Source organism: Trachinotus anak, unplaced genomic scaffold (assembly GCF_046630095.1).
Source record: "Trachinotus anak isolate AG129_WGS33_773 ecotype Australia unplaced genomic scaffold, CSIRO_AGI_Tana_v1 ptg000011l, whole genome shotgun sequence".
NCBI classification, from domain to species: Eukaryota; Metazoa; Chordata; class Actinopteri; order Carangiformes; family Carangidae; genus Trachinotus; species Trachinotus anak.
This window is the reverse complement of record NW_027273862.1, coordinates 28,297,590-28,309,165: the sequence shown is the minus strand read 5'-3', so window position 1 is coordinate 28,309,165 and position 11,576 is coordinate 28,297,590. Positions and strand designations below refer to the sequence as shown.

The 11,576-nt window shown below is 39.0% G+C and overlaps 1 protein-coding gene across 1 annotated transcript; it reads right to left on the bottom strand.

Moving 5' to 3' along the window:
* Positions 1-716: 716 nt before the first annotated feature.
* LOC139628166 (low choriolytic enzyme-like) lies at positions 717-5,199 on the bottom strand. Its single transcript, XM_071489561.1, has 10 exons — positions 5,159-5,199; positions 4,947-5,049; positions 4,792-4,819; positions 4,632-4,682; positions 4,192-4,323; positions 3,658-3,778; positions 3,012-3,190; positions 2,161-2,242; positions 1,632-1,756; positions 717-1,467 (listed from the first exon to the last, which is right to left on the bottom strand). Coding segments are annotated over exons 2-10 (774 nt in total). The 5' UTR covers positions 5,001-5,049; positions 5,159-5,199; the 3' UTR covers positions 717-1,465.
* Between the last annotated feature and the right edge of the window lie 6,377 nt (positions 5,200-11,576).

Genomic DNA, 11,576 nt, shown 5'->3' with positions numbered 1-11,576 from the left:
AACTAGAATTACTGCCTTGTGGTTGTATGCTTCCGCCACTTATAGAATGACAATAAAGGCTATTCTATTCTACATAAAATATTAACCATTTGTGTGAAATCTGTCATAATTGCTGTGTGAAGTCTAGAGTTATGGCTAAAAGGTGTTTTATTCTGTCACACTGATCTTGACCTTTGATCACCAAAATCTAACCAGTTCATCCTTGAGTCCATGTGAACGTTTGTGCCAAATCTGAGGAAGTTCACAAGAAATGTGACAGGTGGACAACCCAGAAACATAACGGCTCAGGCCCTGAAGTTTTCTTTCAGGAGTAAAGATAATGTTAATGACTGCGCAGACTGAAAGAGGGACAAAGGTAAAGAATCTCTGGTCATGTTGGGCTGTTTTATGACATATATCCATAGTTAAAGACTCACTAACAGTATGACTGATAACATTTATTCCTGTCAATGTACCTTTTATGCAAAACAAAATGTGCACATCACTCTGAGACCCAGTGAAACCATTGGTAAACCTTGTCATTACATTTTATTTTCTGTGCCTGGTGAAAGTGAACAGTCACTGAGCTGTACATTCATCTAAAACACATTGAAAACTGAGGTAAAATCTCTGCACTGACAAGCTGAGGAGAACCCATGACCCAAACTGTACTGTACACCTCTGTTAGGATGGTGATGAGACACTGCCTCCTTCTGGTGGAAGTAAAAAATCACACATTTATTTTTGCTGATTTTATTGAAGAACTTAACTGTAGAGATGAAAACAAAGCCATTGATTATAAATGACAAATGGCTAAATGTCCAGTGTTTAAACAAACAAACAAAAAAAATCCAAGATAGATTTTTGTTTCTGTGAACATCACCAACAATCATCAAAATAAATCACTGCCTCTTGGCTCTGTGTGAGCCACCTCGGCAGAACCATCACCAGATCAAACACTTTGTATTTGAAAACCAATAAAAGATTCAAATCAAATCACAGATGGTTAGAAACAGCTGAGTAAATATTATTGGTAGAGAGAAGAGGTGTAGTGCCATCACCGTCCAGCAGGTGACTCAGCAGCGTGAAACGAAGAGCTGAAGTTCTGCCACTTTTCTTTAACGAGCCTCTGCTCCACAAACCCCAGCACAAAACATTTCCCTCATCAGTGTCTGACAAGCTGACACATGTTCCTGGACTGAAGCTGCAGATCTGACTCAACTTTAAGATCAGACAAAGGCTATTTGAATCGTTTTTGCAACCACTTTCCAATCTTTTTGTGGAAGATCAGCCAGATCAATGAAAAACTTTCCCTGTACTTTTACAAGTCTGGAAGAACTTCAGGTCTCTATATCACACATGCAGCACAGTTTGTGTTGCTTTTAAGCAGAATAGTTGCAGGTCAACAGTTTTGACCCTTTGATGTTATCATGTTTGTTGAGTGTTGAGGTATCTGGAGGTCGACCTGCTCCGTCTGTCACCGACATTCTGGTTGGAATAAAAAAAAAAAAGAGTTTCTGATTAATAGATTACAATCTGAGATTTCAACCTTGTTGCTGTTACATGGAAACCCAATCGGTAGTGGGATGTATTTGTCATGTCCTTATATTTGCTACCAGTATGACTTGGGAAAACATTTAGCATTCACTCACAGCATTCGTAGAGCCTGTTGACACGGGCGATGTCGTTCGCGCTCAAAGATGTAGCAGTTCCGAGGGGAAGGTCAGGATCGCTCTTGGCGATGATGGTTGGATTCCCGTTTTTGGAGAAGGCGAATCTTGAGGAGGACACAAACACAACATTTTGGTGTACTGAGCTAGACACGGAAACACTAACACACCCAATTCACTCAATTAAAGCTTTTCTTCTAGTTATCTCTTAAGTTTTACCTGAACTTATACTGTCAAATTTGTTTGTTAGCTTTTCTTTTTAATCTAATATGATGACTTACAGCAGGACGACATAATGACTACTATCAATTTTGAGAATTTTGCTAGTTAGTCAGTCTTGTATGCATGACAAACTTTTATTATTGCTTTGAGAGACAAACAGAACAACAAACACCTTCCCCTTACAAATGTAAAAACATGTGACTCACTCAGGTCATTTAATGTTGTATAAATCTGATTTATGGAAATACTGCAAACACTTGTAAACACAGATACATGCACTGACACTCACTTGCCGTAATGCATGACAGAGTTGAAGTCGTAGGGGGTGCCCAAGTTGTTGGTCTGCACCTTTTGAAAGTTTGATTCTGTTCCTGCACAGATGAAGAGAACATTTGAAATATTTTAGCACTTCGTCCCCAGTTTTGTCCTTCAGTTAGCAGTTAGCCTACTTTTCCGGCATGGATTCAAACCTCACAATCACAACAACCAGCTAATATAAATCAATGTTGCTTTTATTGCTATATTTATTTTTTAGAATTATTTTATTGAATCATTGTTTTGTCAGCAATGTGTCAGATAATAGTGAAAAAGTATTGAATATATTGAATATATTTTATTTATTTATAAACATATTTAATTTTTTTTTTTTCCCACAGCACCAAGTGTAGTATTCAAATATCTTGTTGCATTTAATTAACTGTCCAGAGCCCAAAGTTTTGGCATTTTGTGTGGAAAAAAAATGACAAAAAGTTTAACAATTATCATAATAGTTACAAATTAATTTTCTATCAGTCGATTAATCGACTTATCGTTGCAGCCCTGGACCAAATAGGCTACCTTCAGTGCAAATGGCATTCCCATCAGCATCAGCTGTACATTGGGTTTAGTGCTACTTACCAACAAGCTAACACACTAAGCGCTGTCATTGTAAACATGTTAGCATGCTAATGTAGCATTTATTGTTACTCTTGTTATCATTTGTCTGTAAATCTTTGCACCTCTTACACCTCTTAAGATACAGCTGAGTTGCAAAGACAATTAAAACAGAGGTACAGGCCTACGTACTTTTGCTTCTGAATACATTAACTGCGACAGTTAAAACTAGAACCATGGAGTAAAGGTTTTGTTGGGTCAGCTGACCTTCAATAATGTTCTCAGTGAAGATAGAGACGTGTTCGTCCCTGTCGGAGCGGGCGTGCTCGTGGTGGAAACCAAGAGCGTGCAGGACCTCGTGCTGAACTGTGTCTGTGAACAAACAACCGTCCCTCTTCAGGGAGACTCGCTGTCCCCCAGTCAGGCGGCCCAGGTAGGACCAGCACCTGACACACACACACACACACACACACAAAGTGAAATCACAGTAAAAAGAAAATGGGAAGGAAAGCAGAAGTTAATGGGCAAATTGATTGTTTCCTGTCTCTATCTGCTGTCTCCAGCTGTCAACAAAGGCTTGTGATGGTGGAAATACCTCAGTGATTTAAAAAGCCAACTGTAAATGTTTGGGGTCAGAGCAGATATATGTTACTGTATACTTCTACTACATTTCAGAGAAAAATAAACTTTATACTGCACTGTATTTAACTGAGTGATGAAGAGATTACTGCAGAGTACTTTAATACTTCTGTACTTTACCCAAGAGGGATTTTGAACGCAGTGTATTTTTACATTGTTGTACTGGTACATTTACTTTAGTTCCCAAGAAACATGATGAACCAGCATCGATCAGGTGTGTGTGTGTGTGTGTGTGTGTGTGTGTGTGTGTGTGTGTGTGTGTGTGTATCCCTACCCAGATCCAGAGAAGAAGTGCAGATAATCCCGATGCTTCGAGTTCCTCCACACAAAGCGAATGCAGGTGGATTCGTGGAAGGTCACCAGGGTATTAATGATGAACCTCCTCTGTTCCCTGGCTGCAGAGACAAAGCACAGGCTGCTGGGGAGTGTTCTCCCTAAAGTGGCTACACCCTCCGTCAAACACGGGACAGTAACTTGCATTTGCAGCTTTTCATATCATAGTTATTCACCTCAAAACCTCTCATTTTATCTCAGGTAGTAAAAACTGATTATAAATTATAAATCATTTAACAACTGAACCCACCTGTGATGAGGGGGCCACTGCTTTTGTAATGAGTCACAAAAAAAGGTTCAGCACCGGCTTAATATTTGATAATGTTCAGTGCTTTATGTTAAATCTCAATCCGAAAAGTAACTAGTTACTGTAGCTGACAGATAAATGAAATGTAGTGCTGTAAAAGTAGTAACATGATCTGGAATCAGTACTAGTACAAGAAACTATAGAATAAAAATTCAAAGTGGTACCTACAGTAATCGGAGGAGATGCTGACAGGAATTCTGACGAAATCTCTCCTTTTAGGCCATTTGCAGCCTGTGGCTGTGCAGGGGTCTGCGTTCCTCCTGTAGTCAGGTACAATGTCGCCGTGTATCAGGGGTGTTGCTACAGAACAACAAACAGACACTTCTAACCAGGAATATGGATATGAAAACCTTTGTTTTTCATTATTGATCCACTATTAAGATCATTTGATTAGTCATTTAGTCTAAAAGTGACAAACAGCAAAACTCAAAGATTTTCAACTTCTTTAAATTTAACAAGATGAAAACAGCAAATGATTTCCTTGATAAATCATCTAATCAATTAATTGTTTCAACTCTGCAACTCTCACCCAGTTTCATTGTATTTTCTGCCATCATATATTTCTATTTTAGCCAGAAGAGCTGTATTACATAAAGCTTATACCTTACCTATGCCATCATTGGCTCTTGCAATGTTCTCAGAGGCACCCAATGATGTGTCTGGAGGCAGAGAAAACAGCGGACATCAGAAATACGGAGCAGCCCTTTGACATGTGAATTATCAATTTTGGATCTTGATATCTGGGAAATTTCCCATCAATCATCTCACCTGTTCCAGCTCTATCAACAGTCGCACCCTGTAAATCAAAAACAAAAACAGAACAATTTTAAATCATGTTTTCCGCTGTCTACTGTTGCAGGTGTTGCTTGGCAACATTCTGTTGCTGCCAAGTGAAAATCTGATATTTAAAGAGTCAAACTCACCGGAGGAACGGCCGTCAATGAGAAGAAGAGGAGGAAGACGAAAACAGGAGTCATGACGATGGTCCCCTCCAGTTAAACCTCAACAGCTTCAACTTCAGCAAATCTGAAAGGACAAGACAATCTGAACAGTGTTTATCCACTGAGGAATATGTTTGCTGCTAAATCAGTGGGGTAAGAATAGAAAGAGTAAGGAGGGGATCAGGTGAGTTTACCTGTTGTACCAGCAGCCTGGTACTGGATGCAGCAGGTACTCAGCTCCTCATTCTTTATAGGCAGCGCTCACAGGGTGTGGCTGTGGTTTTGGCTCAGTCGCTTCGATTGATTTCAAGTTGCTTACATTGAAAGAATTTAATCAGCTCTGATTTGACAGGAAAGAAATCACCAACATCCAGTGGAAGCGGACATATTTAGACACTTACATAAAAGTAGTAATAGTATACAAACAGCAGAAAACAGACCCTTGTAAGTGTTAAACTGATCTATAATATAATCATTATTATTATTATTACAGAAGGAATATATTATCTGTCGTACTTCTTCGAATCCTACTCTCTTCTTTTTTTTGATATCCTTAATATTGTATTATTTTTTATTATATTGTATATATTATTATTTTCTTCCGTACTACTAGTCCTGCCAGCTTGATGTGTTAAGCATGTTAAGGATGGTTGCTATGAGTTTTGTTGTTGATATCTGTACCAGATGATTTTATATGAATTCTTTTATGATTTTTTAAAATGATTTTTTCCCCTTTATAATGGTTCTCAATGGGAAATGAGATAAAATGATAATCATAAATATCTAAAAAACTATTAAGGATTGTTGTGGAAATGTTTTGGTTGATATCTCAGCAACCATACAATAGAACAACGGATCTGGTGTCTCTGGATTCTGAATCTAGAGTAACCATGGCAATGAAAACACCAAAAGCTGTGAAAAATTACCCATAGAAAATGAATGGAGAGACGTCGTAAAAATGACCAAACTCATCCCTCTTTGCAGCCACACTGCTAGTTTAACATAGAAACATGGTTGGAACTTTAAACTGGTCATGAGACGATACAGTTTTGGGTTAAATCTGTATTTTGAAAGCTATTACTGTTTTCACAAAGTCATTTTTAGACCGTTTCAGATTTTTTAATAGGTGTGCGTATTGTTGAAATGTTGAGCGTTAGAGTAGATGACATCCACAGACTCTAAATAAAGATGGATGTAGCCTCCGTGACGTCACCTGTAGGTTTCCAAAGAGCAGTTTTCAGTTATCAACCAAAAACAGCAGGTACATATATAATATGCCTGTAGCTGCACTGCTTGTTGATGTTGATATTATATACAGTGGGGTCCAAACATCTGAGACCACTTTACCAGAATAGACATTAAAATTAATAAAGACATTAATAAGAAAAACATATGTAAGCATATTGAATTTTTATATGTATGTTGTTTTAAGAAATTCCCATATTTAAATTAAATATGTCCTGTTAATATATAGAGTATGCTCACAACTTGTTATACCTACCATATAAAAATGTGTTAGATATTTTTTATATATGTACACATACGTATAAGGCCCTTGCGAAGAGGTGGTCTCGGTTTGGTCCCAAACGAACTCTGGAGCAGTTTGTTTTTGGTGTTCTGAACTCAATCCGATCCCACAAGCAGGTAAACTAACAAGTTTGAGCTGAACAGTTGACGTGATGTTCGCATGTCATTGTACTTCCTCATCATTAGCTTCCATCCCTCTCAAACGTCCTACAGCGGTGTGTCCCAGCAGAGTCAGAGTCTGAACAGCATGATGATGACGTTTAGTCAGTATGCGTTCTGGTGTTGGATAATATGGAGGTAAACTGCCCAGATACACATTAGAGCTATTAAAAAATGTCATTTCTGACACTGATCTATGTAGCATAGTATGTCTCAGTCCAGAGTGCAGGACCTTCTTCCTGTGTCTACGTCCCTGCTCCCACCAGACAATCCGACCAATAAGCGAATTGAAGATTCTCGTTTGTAGTGATGTGTTTTGGTTCATTTGAATTGTCCTCTGTGTGAACGCAAACTGAACCAATAGGAAAATCTTACAGGTTTATGAACTCATCAACTGAACCGGACCAGAGCAATCGGACCTTATGAGAGAAAACCTGCCGACCTTTTGTCCGAGGTGAAGCCAGAACTTGGGTTTTAATACAGAAGTGAGAAAACCTAATTCAAAATCCCACCGATGTATGTAACTACACTAATGACTAAAAATAGTGTTTCACCAGCAAATCGTGGCTTCACGTGTTTAGACGGTGGTGGTACGTTGAACCATGAGGAAGTCAAGCCAATGTCAACAAAACACAAAGGTTAAAAGTCAGTGACCCTCTGCAAACCCTAACCCAGCAACCAAAACTTCAACCAGCTTGTTCACCAGGAAATATGCTCTTTTGTGTTATAAGTTTGACACACAGAAGAACCAGCACATTCAGATCCATTCATCTGACAGAAAGTATAGGTGGAGCAATTACAGTCATTACATAACACTCATATTTTATGTCAGCTTTGTTTCTCGTTACCAAGAAGTGTCTCAGTGTGTTTTTATTTTTGGAAGCTTTAGTTGATTGACATTTAAAATGACATTTAAGCTCGACTTCCATTACGAACAAAACACGCAGGAATGTGGCATGACTGCATGTCATAGTCTGGTGCACGTATCTGACATACTATACTCTTTGTGTTTTGTTGTTCAGACAAGCAAAGCTCCAGCGTAAGTTACACACAAGCTATCAATACAATCTTACCAATTAACTTTAATCTTGAAATCTTTGTTTGGATGCGTTAGTTAAACTTCTGATATGAAACTCTCAGATTTTGTAAATATGACAACAATGTCATATGGTACAAATTATGAGGATGAGAGAAAAGTGATTGACTGATACAGTTGATATGTACCTCACAAAGTTGGAGGAAATAAAAGAAACAGATTATGTGGTACATTAAAGAGCACATCCGTCTGACAAAATCACAAAACACATTCATTAAACACTGAGCTGTGATTTCTCTTCCTCCCTCTCTTCTGCTCTCGGCTTGGTGTGTCTTATTGCTGTGTCCAAATTCAGGGGTTTCATCTCTCAGAGGCTACATTTGAAGACCGATTGCATCGCAGCAATGTGGCCGACCACTGCAGCGTTTTTCTTGGCAACAAAGGCTCAAACAGGTGGATCCCTCATGGCCCAAACCTGCCAACAGAGAGCCCGAGGATTACACTTTTAATTGTAAGTAATGGGTTCCAGGTCAGTTGTGCAGCTAATGGTACAAATGTTAAAAAACCAAGGGCCTTAAAACCTCAATTTCTTTCTTTCTTTTCTTCTTTTTTTTTTTTTAAAGTTATGTGTTAAGCGACAGAAGTGGCGCAACAATAAGGGTGGCCTCGGGAATTCTCCGTAGGTCAGACTGTTGCATTTCAGTTTGGCCTTTCCAGTCTACAACGGCATGTCTACGTAGGATGTGGCCTCATATTACATTAACTGTCTTTGTTGTAATTTTGAGTCTCTTTGTAGTTGTCTTTCCTCTTTGGCACCAGTTTGCATCTCTTTGTGGCCACTTGGTCTTTCAACTGTGCTCTGTGACAAAAATATATAATATATAACACAAGGCAACTCAAAGTGCTTTACAGAGGGATGGAAATGCATTACGAACACAACATAAAGATGATATTAAAATAGCATTTAAAAATAATAAAAACTAATTAAATGTATTTATTTAAATAAATAAAAATATTTTAAAAAGTCATATCGAGATTGCATAAAATCAGGAAAGAAACTTAGGACACCATTTTAAAAGCAGTGCAGTGATAGTGCAAATGGTAGTCGTAGTGCAGTGTAAGCTGAGCTGACAGTTTAAGCAGATCTCAGGTGTTCAGGAAACTTGTTCCACAGGTGAGAAGCAGAGAAACTAAAACTGCTTCACCTCGCTTGGTTGTGATCCTGAATGAGTAAAACCTGTCCCTGATAACCCGAGTAGTCTGGATGCTTTATATTGTACAAGTAGATTGGAGCTGTATTTTGGCCCAAGACCATTAAATGCTTATAAATAGGTCTGTCAGCGTTAACGCATTAATCGCGATGAGAAGGACTGAGCATAACATGTTTGATTCTTTATTTTACACTAGAATCTTTGGCTGCCACTATTTTGACCCTTTGAAGCACCCTTACTTGTTGTCAAGCTGCCACAGAAACTTCCTGCAAAGATTGTACATGGCGGAGCGAGATACTTCATGGCAAGTCATGTCAATGGGAGCAAAAGGGGACGGTTCCGGTCTGCATAAAAGGAGACCTAAAGTGTTTAAATCCAACCCCTGAATCATCTTTGTGGAAGATCGAATTAGTTGGAAAATAAAAATACAACCTACCCAGAGCTCGTCTACAGATGAAATGATCAGACATCTTCATAATTACACATCAGATATGCTAACGTTAGCTTCTAGCTCAGACAGACTGAGGGTTATGTGTTGTCAAGCAAGAGAAAACAGTTTTGAAATTCAGCGATTAACAGCCACTGAGAAAAAATGAATCGTTTGACAGCCCTGCTTATGAGACAAGTTGTTGTTGGATCTGAGAGACTGTGGTATCAGCTCTGGTCACATGGTACCTTAGAACCCCGGTGGGGTAAAACACTGTTTGCTGTTGAGTGTTTTTTCTCAGGTCGGATCTGTTCAGGTCAACCACGTAATGGATCGGGTCTAACTGTGGCTCTGGGTTGGGTCTGTGGACATTAATCTGCTGCTATAACAGTCTCTGCTCCTCTGGTTTCAGGCTTTCCACCAGATATTTTAATCAAGCTGCAGAGATTTGCTTCCATTCATTCAGCATTTTAATCAGGGGAGACAAATTGAAACTCGGCTTAGAGACTTTTTAAATTAATGTATTTGTATAGTGTGCACAACAGAAGAGGTTGAGAGATGTGTAAGATGTCTCGACCCCTTTGTGATGTCAGTATTTTACCGGGTTAGCTTTTAGCTATACAGGGGTATCCTGTCCAGACACTAGTGGCGGTGAAGGCAAAGTTCTGGCAAAATCCGAATTGTTGAAGACAAAGGTGAAAACACCATCAATCGGCTGAGTTGGAGGCTGGAGAGGAAAGAAATCTATATAGATAGATTATCATGAGTCAACTGTAGAGATCCATCAGTCAGATCTGACGTTGGATTATAAGGTCTGGCTTGATGGTGGTATTCCAGTGAGTGGATACCGATACTACTGTCCTCTGTCCCGAAACTGTCACACCTCTGATGACCTTCTTCACCACAGCCTGCTGCTATCCCCTCTCCATACAGTCTCACAATCTCATCACAGCTGAGAACAGCGCTTTGGAGCCTTAAATTGGGAAAACGATTTGCAATATGACACAAAGTTGAGGCAAGTTTTGCTTACTAGTATCATAAATGTTAATTAAACAATGATAATCAGACTGTGAAGCTGATAGTGTTCCTATGTTGGTGAAAGGTGTGGCTGTAAACAAGTCATTACCTGTAAAACCAGCTACTCTATTGTTTTCCGGTCTGTACTTGGTGTGCTTGCACAGCGAGGCCGCCATGGCTAGACGGAAAAGTTTAACAATTGTGAACTCTTAAGGTCATGGATGTATCGCTGAGCAGTCTCTGTTCAACCACAAAGAGACACAAAAAATAACAAAGAGACATGAAACAACCACAGTGAAATGCAAAGAAACCTGCATGAGATGTGAAGCATCTCCAAAGAGGAATAAAAAATTAAGAGACACAAAAAGATACGAGACAAGCATGATAAACACAAAATGACAGCAGAGGGGGCATTGTCACGCTGAAACTGAGAAACAAACAAAAGACAGACAAAATGTAGCTTAAAAGCTTGAAGCACATTTATATAAAATAACACTAAGCGCTGCAGCATTAAGATTTCCAGTCACTGGAACTTATGGGTCCAGCCCGGACAATCAAACATGTCTTTTAACTCCAACAACTAATTTAAGTGTTTGATGCAATTCATTTCCAAAAATAATTTCTTTGTAAAGTCTCTTGTGTTTCTCACCAGCAGCATCTTTGGCTCCGGTCCAGCAGGTTACAGCAGTGCCTGATGCAACACAAAACATGATGTACAGATTTCCCACAGCAGAACATGCATGAGATTATTTTTGACAGAAGAGTGTAATTATGTTTGGGCGTGTGAATTATATAAATTTGACAAGCAGAGCAACATGAAATTAATAATTATCATTATTGTTAAAGAGGAAGATATAATGGTTTTGTACCTATTGTGATTTCACGTCTACCTCCACGTGAATTACTCTCATTATGTGATGAACACAAACACGTGGTTCGGTCTTAGCACACATGTTGACATCCATCATAAACAATGTCGCTCTCAAAGGTTATTTATAGGCAGAAGGCACATTCCACATTGCATCACAGCTAATCTGTGTCTAAATGTCCCCGCAGTGGTGACACCCAGGGCTATAGGCATTATGTTCTCAGGTTGTCTGTCTGTCTGTCCCATTCTCATGAACACAATATCTCAGTAAAACCTTGTGGGAACTTCTTCAAATTTGGCGCAAATGTTCATTTTGACTCAAGGATAAACTGGTTAGGTTTTGGTGGTCGGAAGTTGAAGTTCAAGG

Coding starts and splice junctions, on each gene's coding strand:
- LOC139628166 (XM_071489561.1), bottom strand. CDS start 5,000: ATGACTCCTGTTTTCGTCTTCCTCCTCTTCTTCTCATTGACGGCCGTT. Junction 3,779..4,191: donor CAGCATCTCCTCCGATTACT/GTAGGTACCACT, acceptor TTGTCTCTGCAG/CCAGGGAACAGAGGAGGTTC. Junction 2,243..3,011: donor CACTGAGAACATTATTGAAG/GTCAGCTGACCC, acceptor TCATCTGTGCAG/GAACAGAATCAAACTTTCAA.